General features: G+C 42.7%; 1 protein-coding gene across 1 annotated transcript; it reads right to left on the bottom strand.

Annotated features, from left to right (window-relative positions):
- Window positions 1-3: 3 nt before the first annotated feature.
- On the bottom strand, window positions 4-17,631 carry LOC311111957 (coiled-coil domain-containing protein 12-like). Its single transcript, XM_084154898.1, has 7 exons — window positions 17,523-17,631; window positions 7,960-8,036; window positions 3,093-3,172; window positions 1,530-1,591; window positions 1,363-1,397; window positions 1,177-1,253; window positions 4-476 (listed from the first exon to the last, which is right to left on the bottom strand). Exons 1-7 carry the CDS (start codon window positions 17,604-17,606, stop codon window positions 394-396), a joined length of 498 nt encoding a protein of 165 aa, XP_084011024.1. The 5' UTR covers window positions 17,607-17,631; the 3' UTR covers window positions 4-393.
- Between the last annotated feature and the right edge of the window lie 10,364 nt (window positions 17,632-27,995).

Here is a 27,995-nt window from a genome sequence, read left to right as displayed (position 1 = left end):
AAAAACGTTGGGAAAATCCAAATCATTTTACTGGAAAAATATCATTATAAAGATGCATGAACAGCAGACGATCCTTACAACAGCTCTATACAATACAACAGTCCCCAATGATCCTCTAGCTAGCACTACACTGAAACAGTCTGGTCGGACTTTCACACAGGGTCTGCATCCCAAATGGCACCCTAGGGTGCCATTTGTGACGCATACTAGGACTAGAGTTCAGAAGTCATTAAGGTGACATATCTAACTGGCATATTCACTCCCCAGTAGCTTCAACAGCTACTGAAACCAACTGTCTCTGATTCCCACAACAAATATTCAGCTGTACAGAACAGGAACAGACACATTGGTAGGGTCAGATCCAGGATTGCCGTGTGTCTCTGGATTAAGGGGTCAGTCCGAGTCCCCCTCTGCTGTCACCCCTATGGCCCCCACCGCTCCAGCCAGCTCCTCCTCACTGCCTTTCAGACGGTCACCTGGACACACACAAATCTAGACTTTAGAAACAGGGCTTGCACAAAGCACAAATGAGGTAATATTGAGGTAGAGGCAAAATAACTCTAGTGCCAAAGCTGCTGTCACTACGTACACTTCATTGTCTTTAGCTCCTACTGCGTTTATCATTTCACAATAAACACCTGGAATCAACCATTTTAGATTGCCACTCCAGACTGAATCTAGCCCTTGGTGCTTTCTGATGGAATTTGTGGGCCAAAGCAATATCTATTCTGAGAATATAGATCCCAGGAGGAGTGGAGGAATCACATCAATGATGTCATCAAGTGGCGTCAAGCCTCCCTGGACTCTGGAATCCACAGAGCAATTAGTCTAATTCAGTAAGTAGCTACATGTGACCCCAAACTTTTGAACTGTAGAGTATATGGCTGGTCTGAACATGTAGCTACTGACTGTATCAGACTATATATGGCTGGTCTGAACATGTAGCTACTGACTGTATCAGACTATATATGGCTGGTCTGAACATGTAGCTACTGACTGTATCAGACTATATATGGCTGGTCTGAACATGTAGCTACTGACTGTATCAGACTATATATGGCTAGATGTTCAGACCAGCCATATATAGTCTGATACAGTCAGTAGCTACATGTTCAGACCAGCCATATATAGTCCCAGCACACATTCACTGTATTGAATACAATAACAAATACTCACGGATAAGTTCAGCGATGGCCTTCTGGGTTCTCCTCTCAAGCTTCTCCAGCTTCTTCGCCACGTCTCTCTTCAAATCCCTTCATTCAGAAACAGGACATTAGACCACAACAACAAGGTATAGGGAAATTAACCAAGTATTATACTTGTTATACTATGAAGTATAACGTCTTAGTCAAAATGTCTTACCAGTCAGGTTTCCTGGGGGCTAGGTTGGCCAAATCCTATGGAGGAAATATGATCACATGTATTTAAATGGTGGAAACTTAACATGAACACTAATCAAACAGTAGGCTATCTACTGACTTATCACAGAGGGCTTTGGATATTTTAACTATGTCAAGATCACTACTTACCACTTCTTCAATGACAGACTCTGGTTTAGCTGCCTCTAGCTGGTCCTTCACTTTATCCTCCACTGGAATAACACAAAGCATGCATTATGTACAGCTGCATCATGTAATAGTTATAGTGCATTCAGAAAGTATTCAGACCCCTCGACTTTTTACACATTTTGTTACGTTACAGCCTTATTCTAAAATTGATTAAATCGTTTTATTTCCCTCAATCTACACACAATACCCAATGACGACGAAGCAAAAACAGGTTTAGACATTTTTGCAAATGTATAAAAAACAAAAAACTTAAATATCACATTTACGTAAGTATTTAGACCCTTTACTCAGTACTTTGCTTAAGCACCTTCGGCAGCAATTACGGCCTTGAGTCTTCTTGGGTATGACGCTACAAGCTTGGCACACCTGTATTTGGGGAGTTGCTCCCATTCTTCTCTGCAGATCCTCTCAAGCTTTGTCAGGTTGGATGGGGAGCGGCTTCCGTCTGGCCACTCTACGATTAAGGCCTGATTGGTGGAGTGCTGTAGAGATGGTTGTCCTTCTGGAAGGTTCTCCCATCTCCACAGAGGAACTCTGGAGCTCTGTCAGAATGACCATCGGGTTCTTGGTCACTTCCCTGACCAAGGCCCTTCTCCCCCGATTGCTCAGTTTGGTCGGGCGGCCAGCTCTATGAAGAGTCTCGGTGGTTCCAAACATCTTCCATTTAACAATGATGGAGGCCACTGTGTTCTTGGGGACCTTCAATGCTGCAGAAATGTTTTGGTACGCTTCCCCAGATCTGTGCCTCGACACAATCCTGTCTCGGAGGTCTACAGACAATTCCTTTGACCTCATGGCTTGGTTTTTGCTCTGACATGCACTGTCAACTGTGGGACCTTATATAGACAGGTGTGTGCCTTTCCAAATCATGTCCTATCAATTGCATTTACCACAGGTGGACTCCAATCAAGTTGGAGAAACATCTCAAGGATGATCAATGGAAAAAGGATGCACCTGAGCTCAATTTCGAGTCTCATAGCAAAGGGTGTGAATACTTATGTAAATAAGGTATTTCTGTTTTTTTACTATTGGGTATTGTGTGTAGATTGATGAGATTTATTATTTTTTTTTAATCCATTTTAGAATAAGGCTGTAACGTAACAAAATGTGGAAAAAGTCAAGGGGTCTGAATGCTTTCCGAATGCACTGTATGTACTCAACATCACCACAGCAGTGCTTTCCCCAAGCTATTCTCTGGAGATAACTCCTCATCACTGAGATGTCTCACCTGAAGCAGGTTTGGCGTTAGGCATATCTCCATCCCTCCCGCTCTGTCCCCCCTCCCCCGGGCACCCGTCTCACCTGAAGCAGGTTTGGCGTTAGGCATATCTCCATCCCTCCCGCTCTGTCCCCCCTCCCCCGGGCACCCGTCTCACCTGAAGCAGGTTTGGCGTTAGGCATATCTCCATCCCTCCCGCTCTGTCCCCCCTCCCCCGGGCACCCGTCTCACCTGAAGCAGGTTTGGCGTTAGGCATATCTCCATCCCTCCCGCTCTGTCCCCCCTCCCCCGGGCACCCGTCTCACCTGAAGCAGGTTTGGCCTTGGGCACCTGTCTCTCCTTCAGCTCTTCATCCTCTGGGGTGTAGTTCCTCAGCTTCAGCTCTCTACACAACACAAACACAGGGACTGGCTTTAGTGGTTTATATCCACTTAGAGGTTTAAACTGTAAGCTATACTATAAGGCAGATATACAAACGAGAGAGAGAGAGAGAGAGAGAGAGAGAGAGAGAGAGAGAGAGAGAGAGAGGACGGAGAGAAAGACAGATAGAAAGAAGAGGGGGTGACAGAGGGAGAGAGAGAGAGAGGACGGAGAGAAAGAAGGGGGGGTGACAGAGAGAGAAAGAGAGAGAGAGGACGGAGAGAAAGAAGGGGGGGTGACAGAGAGAGAGAGAGGACGGAGAGAAAGAAGGGGGGTGACAGAGAGAGAGAGAGGACAGAGAGAAAGAAGGGGGGGTGACAGAGAGAGAGGACGGAGAGAAAGAAGGGGAAGGCAGTCTACAGGCCTAAACCAAATGTATTAGGTCCTACTCCAGAGCCAGCTAGGAGACCTGAGGAGAGGGAGAAGGCAGTCTACAGACCTAAACCAAATGTACTAGGTCCTACACCAGAGCCAGCTGGGAGACCTGAGGAGAGGAGAGAAGGCAGTCTACAGGCCTAAACCAAAACACAGCTGCACAGCTTTTGTCTCCGGAGGTTTTTATACCAGTCCAGGGAATAAGGCCTCCCTTTATTCTGTTGAACACATCCCATTAGCATGAGCCATCTGCTCAATGGGTTAGTCTGTCTCCAGGACAGTATATAACAGCTGAGGAGAGAGCTGGTTTACCACATGCTACGATAGATTGTCATCTTTCATCAAGGCTCCTCTTGGTGGAATTCTTAGCGAGCTTGGATGACGTCTATGTAGGATAGATAGATTGAGCCCAAAGACAGGAGAAAACCCAACCCTCAATGTATGGAGAATGAGAACATGTATGCATCCCAAATCACCCTATTCCCTATATAGGGTCCTGGTCAAAAGTAGTGCACTATATAGGGAATAGAATACCATTTGGGACGCAGCCTGAGAACATGACTTTGAATAGGGATTCCTCCTGAGGGAGTGAACAGTGATCGGAGGGGGGGGGTGCAGCGATGAGACAAGACTAACTACCAATTGGATATCATCAAATTGGGGAGGAAAGGGGGTAAAACATTTACAAATTTAATAAACAGAAATACCTTATTTATATACACTACCATTCAAAAGTTTGGGGTCCCTTGTCCTTGTTTTCAAAAGAAAAGCAATTTTTTTGTCCATTAAAATAACAGCAAATTGATCAGAAATACAGTGTAGACATTGTTAATGTTGTAAATGGCTATTGTAGATGGAAACGGCTGATTTTTTATGGAATATCTACATAGGCCCATTATCAGCAACCATCAGTTCTGTGTTCCAATGGCACGTTGTGTTTGCTAATCCAAGTTTATCATTTTAAAAGGCTAATTGATCATTAGAAAACCCTTTTCCAATTATGTTAGCACAGCTGAAAACTGTTGTGCTGATTAAAGAAGCAATAAAACTGGCCTTCTTGAGAGTAGTTGAGTATCTGGAGCATCAGCAATTGTGGGTTTGATTACAGGCCCAAAATGGCCCGAAACAAAGAACTTTCTTCTGAAACTCATCAGTCTATTCTTGTTCTGAGAAATGAAGGCTATTCCAATCCAAGAAATTGCCAAGAAACTGAAGATCTCGTACAACGCTGTGTACTACTCCCTTCACAGAACAGCGCAAACTGGCTCTAACCAGAATAGAAAGAGGATTGGGAGGCCCCGGTGCACAACTGAGCAAGATAACAAATACATTAGTGTCTAGTTTGAGAAACAGACGCCTCACAGGTCCTCAACTGGCAGCTTCATTAAATAGTACCCGCAAAACACCAGTCTCAATGTCAAAAGTGAAGAGGCGACTCCGGGATGCTGACCTTCTAGGCAGAGTTGCAAAGAAAAAGCCATATCTCCGACTGGCCAATAAATAGAAAAGATTAAGATGGGCAAATGAACACAAACACTGGACAGAGGAAGATTGGAAAAGTGTTATGGACAGACGAATCGAAGTTTGAGGTGTTCGGATCACAAAGAAGAACATTTGTGAGACACAGACCAAATGAAAAGATGCTGGATGAGTGCTTGATGCCATCTGTCAAGCATGGTGGAGGCAATGTGATGGTCTGGAGGTGCTTTGGTGGTGATAAATTGGGAGATTTGTACAGGGTAAAAGGGATCTCGAAGAAGGAAGGCTATCACTCCATTTTGCTATGCCATGCCATACCCTGTGGACGGCGCTTGATTGCAGCCAATTTCCTCCTACAACAGGACAATGACCCAAAGCACAGCTCCAATATATGCAAGAACTATTTAGGGAAGAAGCAGTCTGCTGGTATTCTGTCTATAATGGAGTGGCCAGCACAGTCACCGGATCTCAACCCTATTGAGCTGTTGTGGGAGCAGCTTGACCGTATGGTATGTAAGAAGTGCCCATCAAGCCAATCCAACTTGTGGGAGGTGCTTCAGGAAGCATGGGGTGAAATCTCTTCAGATTACCTCAACAAATTGACAACTAGAATGACAAAGGTCTGCAAGGCTGTAATTGCTGCAAATGGAGGATTCTTTGACGAAAGCAAAGTTTGAAGGACACAATTATTATTTCTATTAACAATCATTATTTCTAACCTTGTCAATGACAACATTACATATGCATTTTGCTATATTTCCTATTCAAACTCATTTCATGTATGTTTTCATGATAAACAAGGACATTTCTAAGTGACCCCAAACTTTTGAATGGTAGTGTAAGTATTCAGACCCTTTAGTATGACTCAATTGTTGCTCAGGTGCATCCTGTTTTCATTGATCATCCTTGAGATGTTTCTACAACTTGATTAGAGTCCAAATTCAATTGATTGGACATGATTTGGAAAGGCACACGTCTATATAAGGTCTCAGTTGCCAGTGCATGTCAGAGCAAAAACCAAGCCATGAGCTCAAAGAAATTGTCCGTAGAGCTCCGAGACAGGATTGTGTCGAGGCACAGATCTGGGGGAAGGGTACGGATGTTCACTCTGACAGACCTTCAGAGTTCCTCTGTGGAGATGGGAGAACCTTCCAGAAGGACAACCATCTCTGCAGCACTCCACCAATCAGGCCTTTATGGTAGAGTGGCCAGAAGGAAGCCACTCCTCAGTAAAAGGCACATGACAGCCCGCTTGGAGTTTGCCAAAAGGCACCTAAAGGACTCTCAGACCATGAGAAACAAGATTCTCTGGTCTGATGAAACCAAGATTGAACTCTTTGGCCTGAATTCCAAGTGTCACGTCTGGAGGAAATCTGGCACCATCCCTACGGTGAAGCATGGTGGTGGCAGCATCAGGCTGTGGGGATGTTTTTCAGAGGCAGGGACTGGGAGACTAGTCAGGATCGAGGGAAAGATGAACAGAGCAAAGTACAGAGGCGAAGGTTCAGCTTCCAACAGGACAACGACCGTAAGCATACAGCCAAGACAACGCGGGAGTGGTTTGGAGACAAGTCTCTAAATGTCCTTGAGTGACCTAGCCAGACCTCAGACTTGAACCCAATCAAACATCTCTGGAGCAACCTAAAAATAGCTGTGCAGCGACACTCCCCATCCAACCTGACAGAGCTTGAGAGGATCTGCAGAGAAGAATAGGAGAAACTCCCCAAATACAGGTGTGCCAAGCTTGCAGCGTCATACCCTAGAAGACTCAAGGCTGTAATCGCTGCCAAAAGGTGCTTCAACAAAATACAGAGTAAAGGGTCTGAATAATCATGTAAATGTGATATTTCAATTTATTTATTTGAATAAACTTGCAAAAATTTATACAAACCTGTTTTTGCTTTGTCATTATGGGGTATTGTGGGTAGATTGATGAGAAGAAAAAACAATTTAATCAATTTTAGAAAAAGGCTGTAATGCAACAAAATGTGGAAAAAGTCAAGGGGTCTGAATAATTTCTGAATGCGCTGTACTTTCCATGGACCTACAGTAGTGTAGCAGTAACCTACATGTTGGCCCTAGTTATCAGAAAACTGGAGAAAATGTAACTGTTCATAATCAATCAGGCTACATGAACGCAACAGGAAGACTTTGAGGACAACCACGTTTGCTGCATCACAACGATCTTGGTCTTTGATACCGCTGTTCTGCAATCTGAGCTCCCATGCAATTTTAATAATTACACGGCTGGACACAAGATATTTATCTCTGAAGACTAACAGATGGGGGGGGGGGGGGGGATAAAACATTTTCCAAGTAGCAAAGTGTTTGTAACAAACGTCCATAACACGACCTACACTACTCCATTCTGAGTTTGACCCACAAAACACCAGGCTGCATCCAACATGGCACGCATAGGGCTCTTGTCAAAAACAGCGCACTAAATAGGGGATAGGGTGCCATTTGGAACGCAGAAGATTCTCCATCCCGTTGAGATGTGGCAATGGCCTGCCTGTGAGTGTACTGCCAGCACAGTGCTGCCTGGACTATCATTAAACATAAACAATGGAAAAAAGTGTCTGTCCTGTAGGAGGGAGGGAGGGAGGGGAGGAAGAGACGGCTGCTCTTGTTCTTGCAGCTGAAATAGAGCCCAGTAAGCTGCAGGATATTTGAGCAGCTATTGTTTAACACAGGGCCCTGCTCCAACCCAGAGTAAACACTGAACACAGGACATCTGACTGGGAGGATGAGGTGCATTGTGAGACCTTGGTCTAATTCACTATAGGCACCCATCGGGGAAAAAACTGACAAACTACCTGAGGGCTACCAGAACTTATCCAATATGAAATGCTTGTTTTTGTTTTCTGTACTAATGAATAGGACCCAGCGGAAACTAACCTGTGTCGCTCCTCTTCAGCTTCCTCCTCAGCCCGCTCCTTCTTCCTGTCTGGCTCCCCTTCCTCTCCATCTCTCACCTGTCAGGTGACAAACACTGGGTTTTTAAAAGGTGACAAACACTGGGTTATTAAAGGTGACAAACACTGGGTTATTAAAGGTGACAAACACTGGGTTATTAAAGGTGACAAACACTGGGTTATTAAAGGTGACAAACACTGGGTTATTAAAAGGTGACAAACACTGGGTTATTAAAAGGTGACAAACACTGGGTTATTAAAGGTGACAAACACTTAGCTATTAAAAGGTGACAAACACTAGGTTATTAAAAGGTGACAAACACTGGGTTATTAAAGGTGACAAACACTTAGCTATTAAAAGGTGACAAACACTAGGTTATTAAAATGTGACAAACAGAGTTATTAAAGGTGACAAACAATAAAGGTGACAAACACAGGGTTATTAAAGGTGTCAAACACTGGGTTATTAAAGGTGTCAAACACTGGGTTATTAAAGGTGTCAAACACTGGGTTATTAAAGGTGACAAACACCGGGTTATTAAAGGTGACAAACACCGGGTTATTAAAGGTGACAAACACTGGGTTATTAAAGGTGACAAACACTGGGTTATTAAAGGTGACAAACACTGGGTTATTAAAAGGTGACACACACTGGATTATTAAAGGTGACAAACACTGGATTATTAAAGGTGACAAACACTGAGCTATTAAAAGGTGACAAACACTGGGTTATTAAAGGTGACAAACACTGGGTTATTAAAGGTGACAAACACTGGGTTATTAAAAGGTGACAAACACTGGGTTATTAAAAGGTGACAAACACTGGGTTATTAAAAGGTGACAAACACTGGGTTATTAAAAGGTGACAAACACTGGGTTATTAAAAGGTGACAAACACTGAGCTATTAAAAGGTGACAAACACTGGGTTATTAAAAGGTGACAAACACTGAGCTATTAAAAGGTGACAAACACTGCAAAAGATATATAAGGTATGTAGAAAAGATAATGGAGCAATACATTTTTAAATAAGATCATCTTTGATAACTAACAAATCACCTAAATAAAAACTAGACAGTCAGGGAGAAGATAGAATTCCCAAAATGGCATGGTGCCCCCATTGATTTTGTTATAATGTTTGAGTCACTACTCCCCTGTCCCTACTACAGACAGTAAGCAAGAAGGATCACGTCTTTCTTCAACTGACACACACCCACTTCCATCTCTCCAGTACACTAACATGATTCATTACCTTTCTGAGGTAGGCCCATTTCTGACTCAAATAGCAACATTTACATTATGGGCTCGAGTAGCATTGGTTTGAGGGCTATCAAATACAAACAATGAGATCCTTGAAAAACATAGGAGTTGGTCAGAAAAATCAATATAGCCTAACAGTCATGCCCACTTTGATGGCGTTGGTCAAACTAACCAGGCCACAAGACAGAGGAGTGGTTCCCTGTACGAAAACATGTCACCATAAACATTCACAGAAAAAGTTATGAGAATTTTTTGGGGAGAAAATATCAGAATATTATTGACCGTGACCCAAGTCAGACAGCATAACAACGAGTCCTAGTAGGACTCCTCCCAGTCCTGTGTTTTCCTGGAGAGGCTTCCTGTCCACCAGCTGGAACAATCAAACCAACTCATTCTCCAGTACAGTACAACAATCACATGCTGAAGGAATGTCAACAGCCGTCCATCAAGAACAGCCTAGCTGCTGGGCCAAGCCCTCTAGCGTTCCCCTTCGACGGGGCTGTCACTGGCTGGCTTAGCCAAACACACAGAAGGAAATACCCAGAGTGTGTCACAAATGGCACCCTATTCAACAGAGCCCAGGGCGTAGGGTGCCATTTGGGACGGAGACCAAGTCTAATGGCCAAAACGGTGGCTTGCTTGCCCTTGAAACAAACAGCACATGTAGTGTAATTTGGAGGTAGGAGGATGTTTGCAGCAGTAGAACAAAATACCAATGTAAACAACAGGACTGAGGCTCAAGGGGGAAGCTGTAAAGTGGACTTTGGTTGTGTTGGTCGTACTCAGTCACACTGGTAGACTACATAACAGTGTGTGTACACAGCACTCACACTTCTAGGCTACATACAGTGTGTGTGTGTAACTGATAAAAGCCAAACTCTTTTAGGCAGGGACCACAGAGCTAGGCGAGGGGCCTGTCCCTAGTAGGGAAACACTGGTGGCATGTATCACGTAGCTATAAGTTGAGGACCCATGATGACTAGCTATCTTTTGTGAGTGGGAGAGACTTTTAATGGACCATATGATCAGCCCAAATGTAGAGGGGCCATAGTGAACAAAGCATCTGCCAGCTAGCTAACTAAGTTACAAAGCAAAAAAGTGTGATGATATAAAATGCATCGTAGGATACAAAACGGATCATCACACCTCTTGAGTTTTTTCAGTACCTAAGTGCTCCATCTTGAAAACTTGAATTACTCCTGACATGCACAATTGTTTGGGACCATATCAACAGCAGCTGAGGAACGCTCAACTCTGTTCTCTTATATCGAGGCAGAGTTGAGATTTGATAACTTTTTGCGGGATTTGCTAGCAACAACATTGAGTCACCATCAGTCAATTATTGTAAAAATGTCAATTCTGAAAACGCTTACCTGTACCTATGTTAGTCCTGTACAACTGCGGTCCTTCCGCAGGGTGCTGAAATTCATACCTTTAATAAAAACTTTTAGTGAATACAACTACTGACTTTTATCTCGTACTATGTAAACTGAGATTCAATTGGGTCCGTGCTATCCGGAATCCTTGGGACGTCCCTACCCTAAACATAGGTACATGTAAGCGTTTTCAGCATTGACACTTTTACAAGAATTGACTGATGGTGGCTAAATGTTGTCAAATCAAATTTTATTTGTCACATGCTTGGTAAACAACAGGTGTGGACTAACAGTGAAATGCTTACTCACAGGCCCTTCCCAACAATGTATGAAAAGAGAAATGACAGAAAAGTAATAACAATTATAAATACACAATGAGTAGCAATAACTTGGCTACAGTGGGGGAAAAAAGTATTTAGTCAGCCACCAATTGTGCAAGTTCTCCCACTTAAAAAGATGAGAGAGGCCTGTAATTTTCATCATAGGTACACGTCAACTATGACAGACAAAATGAGGGGAAAAAATCCAGAAAATCACATTGTAGGATTTTTTATGAATTTATTTGCAAATTATGGTGGAAAATAAGTATTTGGTCAATAACAAAAGTTTCTCAATACTTTGTTATATACCCTTTGTTGGCAATGACACAGGTCAAACGTGGGAGAACTTGCACAATTGGTGGCTGACTAAATACTTTTTTTCCCCCACTGTACATACACACATAAGGTTCCAGTACCGTGTCGATTTTCAGTGGTACAAGGTAATTGAGGTAGATATGTACATATAACTACAGTGGGGAGAACAAGTATTTGATACACTGCCGATTTTGCAGGTTTTCCTACTTACAAAGCATGTAGAGGTCTGTAATTTTTATCATAGGTACACTTCAACTGTGAGAGACGGAATCTAAAACAAAAATCCAGAAGATCACATTGTATGATTTTTAAGTAATTAATTTGCATTTTATTGCATGACATAAGTATTTGACACATCAGAAAAGCAGAACTTAATATTTGGTACAGAAACCTTTGTTTGCAATTACAGAGATCATACGTTTCCTGTAGGTCTTGACCAGGTTTGCACACACTGTAGCAGGGATTTTGGCCCACTCCTCCATACAGACCTTCTCCAGATCCTTCAGGTTTCGGGGCTGTCGCTGGGCATTACGGACTTTCAGCTCCCTCCAAAGATTTTCTATTGGGTTCAGGTCTGGAGACTGGCTAGGCCATTCCAGGACCTTGAGATGCTTCTTACGGAGCCACTCCTTAGTTGCCCTGGCTGTGTGTTTCGGGTCGTTGTCATGCTGGAAGACCCAGCCACGACCCATCTTCAATGCTCTTACTGAGGGTAGGAGGTTGTTGGCCAAGATCTCGCGATACATGGCCCCATCCATCCTCCCCTCAATACGGTGCAGTGGTCCTGTCCCCTTTGCAGAAAAGCATCCCCAAAGAATGATGTTTCCACCTCCTTGCTTCACGGTTGGGATGGTGTTCTTGGGGTTGTACTCATCCTTCTTCCTCCAAACACGGCGAGTGGAGTTTAGACCAAAAAGCTCTATTTTTGTCTCATCAGACCACATGACCTTCTCCCATTCCTCCTCTGGATCATCCAGATGGTCATTGGCAAACTTCAGATGGGCCTGGACATGCGCTGGCTTGAGCAGGGGGACCTTGCGTGCGCTGCAGGATTTTAATCCATGACGGCATAGTGTGTTACTAATGGTTTTCTTTGAGACTGTGGTCCCAGCTCTCTTCAGGTCATTGACCAGGTCCTGCCGTGTAGTTCTGGGCTGATCCCTCACCTTCCTCATGATCATTGATGCCCCACGAGGTGAGATCTTGCATGGAGCCCCAGAACGAGGGTGATTGACCGTCATCTTGAACTTCTTCCATTTTCTAATAATTGCGCCAACAGTTGTTGCCTTCTCACCAAGCTGCTTGCCTATTGTCCTGTAGCCCATCCCAGCCTTGTGCAGGTCTACAATTTTATCCCTGATGTCCTTACACAGCTCTCTGGTCTTGGCCATTGTGGAGAGGTTGGAGTCTGTTTGATTGAGTGTGTGGACAAGTGTATTTTATACAGGTAATGAGTTCAAACAGGTGCAGTTAATACAGGTAATGAGTGGAGAACAGGAGGGCTTCTTAAACAAAAACTAACAGGTCTGTGAGAGCCGGAATTCTTACTGGTTGGTAGGTGATCAAATACTTATGTCATGCAATAAAATGCAAATAAATTACTTAAAAATCATACAATGTGATTTTCTGGATTTTTGTCTCTCACAGTTGAAGTGTACCTATGATAAAAATTACAGACATCTACATGCTTTGTAAGTAGGAAAACCTGCAAAATTGGTGTATCAAATACTTGTTCTCCCCACTGTAGGAATAAAGTGACAGATAAACAGTAGCAGCAGTGTATGCGATGAGTCAAAAAAGTTAGTGCAAAAAGGGTCAATGGAGATAGTTAAATATTTAACTAAATAGCTACCCAGACTAACTATTTAGCAGTTAAATGGCTTGGGGGTAGAAGCTGTTCAGGGTCCTGTTGTTTACGGACATATTCAATCTCTCCCTATCCCAGTCTGCTGTCCCCACTTGCTTCAAGATGTCCACCATTGTTCCTGTACCCAAGAAAGCAAAGGTAACTGAACTAAATGACTATCGCCCGACAGCACTCATTTCTGTCATCATGAAGTGCTTTGAGAAGCTAGTTAAGGATCATATCACCTCTACCTTATCTAACACGCTAGACCCACTTCAATTTGCTTACTGCTCCAATAGATCTACAGACGATGCAATAGCCAACGCACTGCACACTGCCCTATCCCATCTGGACAAGAGGAATACCTAAGTCAGAATGCTGTTCATTGACTATAACTCAGCCTTCAACACAATAGTACCCTCCAAGCTCATCATTAAGCTCGGGGCACTGGGTCTGAACCCCGCCCTGTGAAACTGGGTCCTGGAATTCCTGACGGGCCGCCCCCAGATGGTGAAGGTAGGAAACACCTCCACTTCACTGATACTCAACACAGGGGACCCACAAGGATGCATGCTCAGCCCCCTCCTGTACTCCCTGTTCACCCATGACTACGTGGCCATGCCACGCCTCCAACTCAATCATCAAGTTTGCAGACGACACAACAGTAGTAGGCCTGATTACCAACAATGACGAGACAGCCTACAGGGAGGAGGTGAGGGACCTGGCAGAGTGGTGCCAGGAAAATAACCTCTCCCTCAACGTCAACAAAATGAAGGAGCTGATCGTGGACTTCAGGAAACAGCATCAACGGGACCGCAGTGGAGAAGGTGGAAAGCTTCAAGTTCCTCGGCGTACACATCACTGACAATCTGAAATGGTCCACCCACACATACAGTGTGGTGAAGAAGGCGCAACAGCCTCAGGAGGCTGAATAAATACGACTTGGCCCCCCAAGACTCTCAGAAACTTTTACAGATTCACAATTGAGAGAATCTTGTCGGGATGTATCACCGCCTGGTACGGCAACTGCACCGCCCGCAACTGCAGGGCTCTCCAGAGGGTGGTGCGGTCTGCCCAACGCATCACCGGGGGCACATTGCCTGCCCTCCAGGACACCTACAGCACCCGATGTCACAGGAAGGCCAAAAAGATCATCAAGGACATCAACCACCCGCGCCACGGCCTGTTGACCCCGCTATCACCCAGAAGGCGAGGTCAGTACATGTGCATCAAAGCTGGGACCAAGAGACTGAAAAACAGCTTCTATCTCAAGGCCATAAGACTGTTAAATAGCCATCACTAGCCGGCTACCACCCGGTTACTCAACCCTGCACCTTAGAGGCTGCTACCCTATATACATAGACGTGGAATCACTGGCCACTTTAACAATGGAACACTAGTCACTTTAATAATGTTTACACACTGCTTTACTCATTTCATATGTATATACTGTATTCTATTCTATTGTATTTTGGTAAATGCCACTCAGACATTGCTCGTCCTAATATTTATATATTTCTTAATTCCATTCTTTTACTTTCAGATTTGTGTATTGTTGTGAATTGTTAGATACTACTGCACTGTTGGCGCTAGGAACACAAGCATTACGCTACACCCGCAATAACATCTGCTAAATATGTGTGTGACCAATAAAATTTGATTTGATTTGTTGGTTCCAGACTTGGTGCATTGGTACCGCTTGCCATGCGGTAGCAGATAACAGTATATGACTTGGGTGGCTGGAGTCTGACAATTATTAGGGGCTTCCTCTGACACCGCCTGGTATAGAGGTCCTGGATGGCAGGAAGCTCGGCTCCAGTGATGTACTGGGCCGTACTCACTACCCTCTGTAGCTCTTAGAGATGTGGACACCGAGTAACTTGAAGCTCTCGACCCGCTTCACTACAGCCCCGTCGATGTGAATGGGGGTGTACTCGGCCCTTCGGTTTCCTGTAGTCCACGATCAGCTCATTTGTCTTGCTGACATTGAGGGAGCGGTTGTTGTCCTGGCACCACACTGCCAGGTCTCTGACCTCCTCCCTATAGGCTGTCTCATCGTCGTTGGTGATCAGGCCTACCACTGTCGTTTCATCAGCAAACTTAATGATAGTGTTGGAGTCGTGCGCAGCCACGCAGTTGTGGGTGAACAGGGAGTACAGGAAGGGACTAAGCACGAACCCCCGAGTTGAGGGTCAGCTTGGCGGATGTGTTGTTGCCTACACTCACCACCTGGGGGAGGCCCGTCAGGAAGTCCAGGATCCAGTTGCAGTCGGAGGTGTTCAGTTCCAGGGTCCTTAGCTTAGTGATGAACTTGGAGGGCACTATGGTGTTGAACGCTGAGCTGTGACGTTAGTCAATTAACAGCATTCTCACATGAACAGATTGCGTCATCTGTGGATCTGTTGGGGCGGTATGCGAATTGGAGTGGGTCCAGGGTGTCTGGGATGATGGTGTTGATGTGAGCCATGACCAGCCTTTCAAAACGTATCATGGCTACAGATTTACATTTGTCATTTAGCAGACGCTCTTATCCAGAGCGACTTACAGTTAGTGATTGCATACATTTTCATACTGGCCCCCCGTGGGAAACGAACCCACAACCCTAGCGTTGCAAGCACCATGCTCTACCAACTGAGCTACAGGGGCCAGATGTGCGTACTACGGGGCAGGGTGTTCATTAGGGCGATATGGGCGACGCACTGCCAAACGGAAGGGATTTTTTTTCTAATCAATTATATCACGGCAACAGTAGTTATCAGTGTTCTAATCTAGACGTCTGATCTGCCACTAAATGTCCAATCAGGCTAAAGTCGTGCTTCAAATGGCCCCGCCCCTTTTGGGGCGATTTCAGTCAGGTTGAAAATCGCCCCAGAAGTCTCTCATGTAAAATCTTTTTTTTTCAAATATGAGAGCTTTCAATACAATCTCTATGGGTTCCGGGAGGGCTTGCACTTACGCGCTTTCGTCATACGTAACATAACCATGAACGTAACTAAGAAAAGAGCGGGTAGCAGCGTCAATCAATTCACGTACTACTGTCAAGATGGCTAGCGTTCAGTGCAACTCGATTGTCTCTTTGAAAGAAGTTCCTTTTTGTCGGCGAACAAATCAAGATAAATTGGCAACGAAACAATTAGGACCTCCCAGACCAAATTTAATAATTCAACAGGTTTCTACTAAAGGGGGAAAGTCCTACACCCGAGGATTTTCCAAAAATTGGTACGAACGAAAAACCTGGCTAGCAGGCTGCGATGTAGCTAATGCAGTCTTCTGCTACCCCTGCTTACTCTTTCACCCTGAAGGCGGCACGGCAGACAGCACCGCTTGGACAGCGACTGGTGTAACGGACATGCACCATCTTTCAGAAAAGATTAAGAAACATGAGCTGTCAAAGACCCACATGGATAGCTGTTTGAGATTGTCTGCTTTGGGGAGAGTGAACATTGCCACTCAACTGGATGAGGGATACAGGCTAGCTGTCCGCCGCCACAACGATGAGGTTAGCAAGAACCGCCACATCCTCAGCCGGCTAATCCAGTGTGTGAAGTTTTGCGGAGTGTTTGAGTTAGCTTTGCGAGGCAAAGATGAAACTGAGGGCTCCACCAACCCTGGTATTTTTCTTGGACTTGTCAACTTTGTGGCACAATTAGATGAGGTGTTTTATGGAAATGCATATTGTTTATGCAGTGTTGAGGAATGTGAAAGAACACCCTTGATTATTTTTACTGTGATAACTCATTTTGCTTTTGTAAGCCAACACTTTTGAGATCAGTCAATAAATGCTTCTGGTATTGACTTATATGCTGCCCCTGTCTTCATGTTGTTGCTGGACATATCTTTTTTAAAATGTGTGTAGGTCACCTAAATCATCAGAAAAATTGCCCCCCCTGAGAATTTTTTCAGGAGCCGCCACTGCTACGGGGCTATAGTCATTTAGACAGGTTGTTGCAAGCAAATCCTGCGACGTTATCAAAACTCAACTCTGTCTCGATATAAGAGAACAGTTGAGCGTTCTCAGCGATATCAACAGTTGATTAATGAACCAACATGTTTGAGTAAATTATCCCAGCATTGCTAGCTAGCTAATTTCACCACCAGTTCACAACTAGCTAACTAGCATAGCAAGCTAAATACAGACAGCTAGTTAGCTAGCTTGCTAACTATTTAACGTTAGCTAGCTAGCCTAGTAGTTATCTAACTAGCTAGCCATGTAGAATCTGTGATTTGATTTTCCAGTTAATCCGTTGTGCACAGTTAGCTAGCTATGTAAATTTCAAACGAATGTCAAGCGCAATGCTGTGTGTAACGAGCTCCTGTTCTTTCCATCAGCTAACGTAGCTAGCTAACTCAAACTGCTGGTAGCTAGCTTGCTAACTCTATTTTTGTACTGTTTACAACACAGACACAATGTTATTTTTGGTTGATACTCACTTGAAGTTGTCGACCTCTCAAAGCTTTAAGTCTTTCTTTCCTTTTTAATGCTTGTTCCTGCAGTGAACCAACCGATTGCTCCATTTCTGCTTCACGTTGTCGTGGTTCGGCAATCGATTAATAGGTCTAGCTAGTAGCAACTCTCAAAGGTTTAGAAGCGAGTCTCGAACGCATCGATTCATGGCCTGAACATCTGAGCATAACTTGGTATAGGCTACTGTGGCCTTCTGTATCAAATGATGTGCAAAATACACTAATATCATCAGAATATATCTTATAAAATATGTATTTTTTTAAGCCTATGCATTTACTAGAGCAAACTTATAAGGCAAAACTATACCAAATTATAAGGCTGCAAAGCCTGCAAAAATGTCACAATACATCATGATCAACAATCCTATACAATGTTTTTCAATGCAAATAAAACATCAAACTATATGGTTGCCTTGTACAACATTGGCACCTTGTTTACTGACCAGAATATACAGGGGCAGGCTTTTTATTTGAAATAAATTGTGGTTCAATTGACCCTGGTCAGCCAGTCGACTGCCTGCCCCTCTCCCAGCCTTTAGTTGGCTCGATGGAAGTTCTGTCAACCTCTAGTGAATCTTTGTTTTCATTTCAACAGCTTTCTACTTGTGATGTGCAGGACGTCTTGCGCAAGATAGATGTTTAAAAAATCCACTGGGGCTGATTTGTTTGACCCTTTCTTGTTGCAGCTTTCTGCTCCTCTGATTGCAGAATAATAACTATTATTTTTCACCTAACAATTATTTCTGGTACCATCCCCAGGGTCTGGAAGGCGGCCCATATACTTCACAAAGGTGGTGATCTGTGTGACCTAAATAATTATAGCCCTATTTCCAAACTCTCTTGCCTACCAAACATTTTAGAATCCTTGGAAAATACTCAACTTAGATCCTTTTTAACTACGAAATGTATTCTAAATGTACATCAGTCAGGTTTCAGACCAGATTATAGCACCATCTTTGCTACTTTGGTTTCAAATGATTTTCTTAATTGTTTGGATAAAAATAAACACTGTGCGGCCTCTGTTATTAACCTGTCTAAAGCCTTCGACACTATGGATCACTCATTACTTATTCAGAGGCTTCCGTCAATTGGCCTGGACCAGGCTGCATGTACAGTTGAAGTCGGAAGATTACATACACTTAGGTTTTTCAACCACTCCACAAATGTATTGTAAACAAACTATAGTTTTGGCAAGTCGGTTAGGACATCTACTTTGTGCATGACACACGTAATTTTTCCAACAATTGTTTACAGACAGATTATTTCACTTATAATTCACTGTATCACAATTCCAGTGGGTCAGAAGTTTACATACACTAAGTTGACTGTGCCTTTAAACAGCTTGGAAAATTCCAGAAAATGATGTCATGGCTTTAGAAGAGGGGTGTCAAACTCATTTTAGCTCAGGGGCCACATGGAGGAAAATCTATTCCCAAGTGGGCCGGACCGGAAAAATCATGGTATATATAACTTAAAAACAACAACTTCAGATTGTTTTCTTTGTTTTAATACGATCAACATACAACATAAAGCTGGAGCCTGAGGACAGTGTGTCCAAAATAGTACAAGCACAACATCACTATTAATCATAAAACACGTCAAGTTTATTTGAAAATTCTAAAGAAAAAGAACACACAAACACACAATGCCTCAGTGATTAACAGAACTGTTTCACAGATCACAGAACTATATCAGGGTGTCATTTCTCAGGCAGAAATGTAGATAAAAATAATGAAATCCTGTTCCCCAAACAAGTGCAAGAACCACAGAGTCAAGAATAGGTTAAATATACAAATAAAATAAAATCAATTAAAAACAATAGCACATCAACATAAAAACATTTAAACATAAAGCTGGAGCCTGAGGACAGTGTCCAAAAGCACAACATCACTATTAATCATAAAACACCTCAAGTTATTTGAAAGTTCTGAGGACAAAGAACACACAAACACACAATGCCTCAGTGATTCACAGAAGTATATCACAGAACTATATCAGGGTGTCATTTCTCAGGCAGAAATGTAGATACAAATAATGAAATCCTGTTCCCCAAACAAGTGCAAGAACCACAGAGTCAAGAATAGGTTAAATATACAAATAAAATAAAAACAATTAAAAACAATAGCACATCAACATAAAAACATATAAACATAAAGCTGGAGCCTGAGGACAGTGTCCAAAAGCACAACATCACTATTAATCATAAAACACCTCAAGTTATTTGAAAGTTCTGAGGACAAAGAACACACAAACACACAATGCCTCAGTGATTCACAGAACTGTTTCACAGATCACAGAACTATATCAGGGTGTCATTTCTCAGGCAGAAATGTAGATAAAAATAATGAAATCCTGTTCCCCAAACAAGTGCAAGAACCACAGTCAAGAATAGGTTAAATATACAAATAAAATAAAATCAATTAAAAACAATAGCACATCAACATAAAAACATATAAACATAAAGCTGGAGCCTGAGGACAGTGTCCAAAAGCACAACATCACTATTAATCATAAAACACCTCAAGTTATTTGAAAGTTCTGAGGACAAAGAACACACAAACACACAATGCCTCAGTGATTCACAGAAGTATATCACAGAACTATATCAGGGTGTCATTTCTCAGGCAGAAATGTAGATACAAATAATGAAATCCTGTTCCCCAAACAAGTGCAAGAACCACAGAGTCAAGAATAGGTTAAATATACAAATAAAATAAAAACAATTAAAAACAATAGCACATCAACATAAAAACATATAAACATAAAGCTGGAGCCTGAGGACAGTGTCCAAAAGCACAACATCACTATTAATCATAAAACACCTCAAGTTATTTGAAAGTTCTGAGGACAAAGAACACACAAACACATAATGCCTCAGTGATTCACAGAAGTATATCACAGAACTATATCAGGGTGTCATTTCTCAGGCAGAAATGTAGATAAAAATAATGAAATCCTGTTCCCCAAACAAGTGCAAGAACCACAGAGTCAAGAATAGGTTAAATATACAAATAAAATAAAATCAATTAAAAACAATAGCACATCAACATAAAAACATATAAACATAAATCTGAAAGCGTTGCTCAAACTCCCGTAACAGTCCCGTTATTTTATCTTTGAACCGCTTCATGTCTGCCACATGTTGGGTCGCGCACACATTTTTCAGACAGGGGAAGTGAGCTGCATCACCACCGGCAAGTTGCGTCTCCCACAATGACAGCTTCAACTTGAAAGAACGTATGCTGTCATAATACTGCGTGACAACTTTGTTGCGCCCTTGCAGCTGTTTGTTCAAGTTATTCAGGTGCTCTGTAACATCCACCATAAATGCAAGGTCCTGCATCCATTCTGCGGAATGAAATTCTAACACTGGTTTGCCCTTTTCTTCCATGAACTGTTCAATTTCTTCTCGTAAATCAAAGAAACGCCTCAGCACAGCACCTCGGCTTAACCATCTTACCTCAGTGTGGTATGGCAGGCCATAGATGTGGTCTTTCTCTCTGAGAAGGCTGTCAAACTGACGGTGATTCAGGCTTCTGGATCGGATGAAATTAACAGTTTGGATGACCACCTTCATGACGTTATCCATCTTTAATGACTTGCAACACAAAGCCTCCTGGTGCAAAATACAGTGAAAAGTCAAAAAATCACGTCCTCCATTTGCAGATTGCACTTTCTCTCTGAACTTTGTCACAACGCCTGCTTTTTTCCCGATCATTGAGGGCGCACCATCTGTAGCCAGGCTGACAGCGCGGGACCAGTCCACTCCGACCCTGTCCAGCGCGCCGACGAGTGCGGTAAAAATATCAGCTGCTGTCGTTGTATCTGTCATCGGCACGAACTCCACGAACTCCTCGGTGACGGTCAATGTGTCATCAACTCCGCGGATGAAAATGGCCAGTTGTGCAACATCTGTAATTTCCGTGCTTTCATCAATTGCAACCGAAAACGCAATAAATGACTTTACTTTTTGCTTCAACTGGCTGTCCAAATCCACTGAAAGATCGGAAATCCTGTCTGCAACTGTGTTTCTTGTCAGGCTGATATTTGCAAAAGCCTGCCGCTTTTCAGGGCACACAATCTCCGCTGCCTTCATCATGCATGTTTTTACAAATTCACCCTCACTAAATGGTTTTGAAGCCACTGCGATTTCATTAGCAATGAGGTAGCTAGCTTTCACTGCAGCGTCACTGATGTCTCGGCTGTGAGTAAACACAGACTGCTGTTTCTTCAGACCCGCCAACAGTTCATTCACCTTCTCTCATCTCCGCTCTCCTTGAAAGTTGTCATATTTGTCGGCATGAAGACTCACATAGTGGCGACGAAGGTTATATTCTTTCAGCATAAATAGGATGACCATTTTTCTTGGAACACTCTGCGTCCACTTTTCTCTTTTTTGACAGAGACATATTGGGGCAATGAGGGTGCCAAAGCACATAATGTTAAAAGTAGAAGCCGTAATAAATATCGCGGGCAAAACAAAGTAGCTCATTGGCTGCACGTGCTTGACCTACTTGCTCTGCCCCGGTATAAACAGTTTGGTTGCTTAACACAATTGCTATTGCGCCATCCAGTGGACGCAATTGGAACAGCAGTTTATTTTATTGAAAAATTGCAGCGCATTTTTATACTTTACAAAATGATTATTAAATATATATATATATTTTTTTTTTTTATCATCTCGCGGGCCGGATTAAACCCGTTTGCGGGCCTGATCCGGCCCGCGGGCCGGACGTTTGACACCCCTGCTTTAGAAGCTTCTGATAGGCTAATAGACATCATTTGAGTCAATTGCAGGTGTACCTGTGGATGTATTTCAAGGCCTACCTTCAAACTCAGTGCCTCTTTACTTGACATCATAGGAAAATCAAAAGAAATCAGCCAAGACCTCAGACCCCCACAAGTCTGGTTCATCCTTGGGAGCAATTTCCAAACGCCTGAAGGTACCACGTTCATCTGTACAAACAATAGTACGCAAGTATAAACACCATGGGACCATGCAGCCGTCATACCGCTCAGGAAGGAGACACGTTCTGTCTCCTAGAGATGAACATACTTTGTTGCGAAAAGTGCAAATCAATCCCAGAACAACAGCAAAGGACCTTGTGAAGATGCTGGAAGAAACAGGTACAAAAGTATCTATATCCACAGTAAAACAAGTCCTACATCGACATAACCTGAAAGGTCGCTCAGCAAGGAAGAAGCCACTGCTCCAAAACCACCTACAAAAGCCAGACTACGGTTTGCAACTGCACATGGGGACAAATATTGTACTTTTTGGAGAAATGTCCTCTGGTCTGATGAAACAAAAATAGAACCGTTTGGCCATAATGACCATCGTTATGTTTGGAGGAGAAAGGGGGGGCTTGCAAGCCAAAGAACACCATCCCAACCATGAAGCACTGGGGTGGCAGCATCATGCTGTGGGGGTGCTTTGAGGAAGGAAAATTATGTGGATATATTGAAGCAACATCTCAAGACATCAGTCAGGAAGTTAAAGCTTGGTCGCAAATGGGTCTTCCAAATGGACAATGACCCCAAGCATACTTCCAAAGTTGTGGCAAAATGGCTTAAGGACAACAAAGTCAAGGTATTGGAGTGGCCATCACAAAGCCTTGACCTCAATCCTATAGAAAATGTGTGGGCTGAACTGAAAAAGCGTGTGCGAGCAAGGAGGCCTACAAACCTGACTCAGTTACACCAGCTCTGTCAGGAGGAATGGGCCAAAATTCACCCAACTTATTGTGGGAAGCTTGTGGAAGGCTACCCGACACGTTTGACCCAAGTTAAACAATTTAAAGGCAATGCTACCAAATACTAATTTAGTGTATGTAAACTTCTGACCCACTGGGAATGTGATGAAAGAAAAAATAAAAGCTGAAATAAATCATTCTCTCTACTATTATTCTGACATTTCACATTCTTAAAATAAAGTGGTGATCCTAACTGACCTAAAACAGGGAATTTTTACTAGGATTAAATGTCAGGAATTGTGAAAAACTGAGTTTAAATGTATTTGGCTAAGGTGTATGTAAACTTCTGACTTCAACTGTATGTACATGTAGGTAGGGATAAAGTGAAAATGCATAGATAATAAATAGCAGCGTAAAAAAGGGGGTCAATGCAAATAATCCGGGTAGCCATTTGATTAACTGTTTAGTAGTCTTATGGCTTGGGGGTAAAAGCTGTTTAGGAGCCTTTTGGACCTAGATTTGACGCTTCGGTACTGCTTGCCGTGCGGTAGCAGAGTGAACAGTCTATGACTTGGGTGGCTATAGACAATTGTTATGGCCTTCCTCTGACACCGCCTGGTATAGAGGTCCTGGATGGCACAAAGCTTGGCCCCAGTGATGTACTGGGCCGTACGCACTACTCTCTGTAGCGCCTTGCGGTCGGAGGCCGAGTAGTTGCCATACCAAGCAGTGATGCAACCAGTCAGGATGCTCTCAATAGTGCAGCTGTAAAACTTTTTGAGGATCTGAGGACCCATGCCAAATCTTTTCAGTATAGCCTGTGCTCCTGAACTCTTAAAACATAATTATATTATTACACTGTCAGTCTATAATCAACACGTGAGTGAGGGTGCTTTTGTATTCATCCTTCATATAGAGAGAGAGGCCAAGCTAGGTCACACAGAGGGCCACCCAGCCAGCACTGGGTAGTGGGTAGGTCATGTTGTGGAATGTAGGCCATTGCCATGGCAATATTACAGCTGCCTGCCTGGAGGTTCTGTTGTGGCCATCCTCCTGTTGACCAGTGTTGGCCCCATAGAATTAGGAATTAGAATACACATTTAATAGGATCTCTATGGTTGGCCCTGTGTTAAAAATTCACCTTCACACACAATCACTAACTTGTATCATACAAGAAAGATAGTTTTTGTAATGTAATAAACACAGACATTTGAATCTTGAGTCTTTATCAAAATAAATTGCTATTCAATCCTATGTATATCAGTTATTATCAGCCTCTGGGGTAGAATTCACAGTTCCTCAACAAAGATACAGTTTATGGGACAGAGAGAGGAAATTGACTGTATGATGGGTTAGATTGATTATCATAATGTAACAAGTGTAGGGTCATTGAGAGGCAGTGTTATGGCATAACATTGGCTTGAGGAGGATACCGGCCCGGGATACCAACCTCAATCCCTTCCAGTTCCCAACCCGTTTCAACAGTGTGGTTTCCCCGAAACTCCACCTTTGACTGAACAGCTTTGAGTTGGTAAGTTAAATTATCAGGATCTCTTTGAAAATCTGACCATTAAAAACACTACAAATATTGACTGGCTGAAGTAAAACTATTACATTCTTTGTTGTCTGTCTTTTGTCATTTGTTTTATTAACCATAAAGTAAGGAACCATCTGTACTGACACAATAAGGAAGCTTTTCCCTTCACTCACTGTACATGTTCAATGATATACAGTACCAGTCAAAAGTTTGGACACACCTACTCATTCCAGGGTTTTTCTTTATTTTTACTATTTTCTACATTGTAGAATAATAGTGAAGACATCAAAACTATGAAATAACACATATGGAATCATGTAGTCCCGCTCAGCCCAGTCAAAACTGTTCGCTGCTCTGGCACCCCAATGGTGGAACAAGCTCCCTCACGACGCCAGGATAGCGGAGTCACTCACCACCTTCCGGAGACACTTGAAACCCCACCTCTTTAAGGAATACCTGGGATAAGATAAAGTAATCCCCCCTTAACCCCACAAAAAAAAAAAAAAAAAACTTTGTAAAGTGGTTATCCCACTGGCTATAAGGTGAATGCACCAATTTGTAAGTCGCTCTGGATAAATGAGCGTCTGCTAAATGACGTAAATGTAAATGTATATGTAGTAACCAAAAAAGTGTTAAACAAATCAAAATATATTTGAGATTTTAGATTCTTCAAAGTAGCCACCCTTTGCCTTGATGACAGCTTTGCACACTCCTGTCATTCTCTCAACCAGCTTCATGAGGAATGCTTTTCCAACAGTCTTGAAGGAGTTCCCACATATGCTGAGCACTTGTTGGCTGCTTTTCCTTCACTCTGCGGTCCAACTCATACCAAACCATCTCAAACGGGTTGAGGTCAGGTTATTGTGGAGGCCAGGTCATCTGATGCAGCACTCCATCACTCTCCTTCTTGGTCAAATAGCCCTTACACAGCCTGGAGGTGTGTTTTGGGTCATTGTCCTGTTGAAAAACAAATGATAGTCCCACTAAGCCCAAACCAGATGGAGAAGGCTGTGGTAGCCATGCTGGTTAAGTGTGCTTTGATTTCTAAATAAATCACTGATAGTGTCACCAGCAAAGCACCCCCACACCATGACACCTCCTCCTCCATGCTTCATGGTGGGAACCACACATGCGGAGATAATCCGTTCACCTACTCTGCGTTTTACAAAGACACGGCGGTTGGAACAAAAAATCTTAAATTTGGACTCATCAGACCAAAGGTCAAATTTCCACCGGTCTAATGTCCATTGCTCGTGTTTCTTGGCCCAAGCAAGTCTCTTCTTCTTATTGGTGTCCTTTAGTAGTGGTTTCTCTGCAGCAATTCGACCATGAAGGCCTGATTCACGCAGTCTCCTCTGAACAGTTGATGTTGAGATGTATCTGTAACTTGAACTCTGTGAAGCATTTATTTGGGCTGCAATCTGAGGTGCAGTTAACTCTAATGAACTTATCCTCTGCAGCAGAGGTAACTGGGTCTTCCTTTCCTGTGATGGTCCTCATGAGTGCCAGTTTCATCATAGCGCTTGATGGTTTTTGCGACTGCACTTGAAGAAACGTTCAAAGTTCTTGACATTTTCCGGATTGGCTGACCTTCATGTCTTAAAGTAATGATGGACTGTAGTTTCTCTTTGCTTATTTGAGCTGTTCTTGCCATAATATGGACTTGGTCTTTTACCAAATAGGGCTATCTTCTGTATACCACCCATACCTTGTCACAACACAACTGATTGGCTCAAACGCATTAAGAAGGAAAGAAATTCCACAAATTAACTTTTAACAAGGCACACCTGTTAATTGAAATGCATTCCAGGTGACTACCTCATGAAGCTGGTTGAGCCATGCCAAGAGTGTGCAAAGCTGTCATCAAGGCAAAGGGTGGCTAATTTGAAGAATCTAAAATCTAAAATATATTTTGATTTGTTTAACACTTTTTTGGTTACTACATGATTCCATTTGTGTTATTTCATAGTTTTGATGTCTTCACTATTATTATACAATGTAGAAAATAGTAAAAATAAAGATTAACCCTGGAATTAGTAGGTGTGTCCAAACTTTTGACTGGTACTGTATATTTTTTTCAATGATATAGCCTATGTACACACAATCTCTCATGATGCAATTATGCAAGATTTTAGTTATTTGTTTCTGAGATTAATGTGTCTTTCTACCCCTCATTTGTTCAAATACATAAATTAACAAGATCCAGTACAGGAAATCCATACAGTTCCCTGCTGAAGAGATATTTCACTGTAAGCCTGTACCTGTCAAGGTTCTATATTTGTTTAATACCTCTGCTTTTATGGCTTTAGTGCTCTGTATTTCTTACTGTCAGATATAAACATGGGAAAGGGGAGGGATCAGCTTGGATAGCTGTGTTTATAGAGGAGAGAGATCCACAAGCCAAGTGGGCAATGGGCAAGACTGAAGAGAAACACGCTATGGGGTGGTTTCCCGGACTAAAAACCAAGCTCGATTAAGAATCCCCATTGAAAATGTTTTTTTGTCCAGTATTAGGTGTAATCTGTGTCAGGGAAACAGCCTCTATATGTCTGTTTACAGCATAGAAATGGATTTCTAGCTCCATTCCAATTAACCATAGGCTGATTCAAGTAATTAGGACAAATCCATTTGGAACATTTGGCACAGAATATAGTAATTTCCCAGAAATCCCCACATTGCCTGTCAGTTCAATATGGACATTGTTCTCTCTTTTGAAGTATAATGATGCTGTTATTTATCTTTGTTTAGTTTGATGGGGCTGTTAAGAGTGTATTTTGTGAGATGCCAGTGTTTTATTATGTTTGGGCTTCAGCATCATCATATTCTATTTGATAACATAAATATTATAACATACAACACATGTTATAACCTTTGTAAGTAATGTATAAATGTTTTCAGAACCAGATAGCCTACAGTTAGAACTTCCATATCGGATTTTTTAAAAGGTGGATGTATCTTTAAGAATATTACCTGTCAATGCCACAGTGCGCTCCCTGTCTGTTGCGAGGCCAGAGCCACAGGGTTTGTTTGAACGTTCCAAAAAGTGGATGTTTAGGAGACTTCTGCAGAACGGCGTGAAGTCAACGTTCCGTCGCTTCACTGCGCCGACACTTTAATGTAGATATGGAAGGAGATGAATAACTGTATAGTGAGACGTAAACCTTATTATAACCAGATACCATCTGACTGCTGTGTCCGTTGGAACTACTC

The sequence above is a fragment of the Coregonus lavaretus genome (assembly GCF_964263955.1).
Source record: "Coregonus lavaretus genome assembly, chromosome: 3".
Lineage (NCBI taxonomy): Eukaryota > Metazoa > Chordata > Actinopteri > Salmoniformes > Salmonidae > Coregonus > Coregonus lavaretus.
Note: the sequence above shows the minus strand (reverse complement) of the source record. Positions and strands in the feature narration are given on the sequence as shown.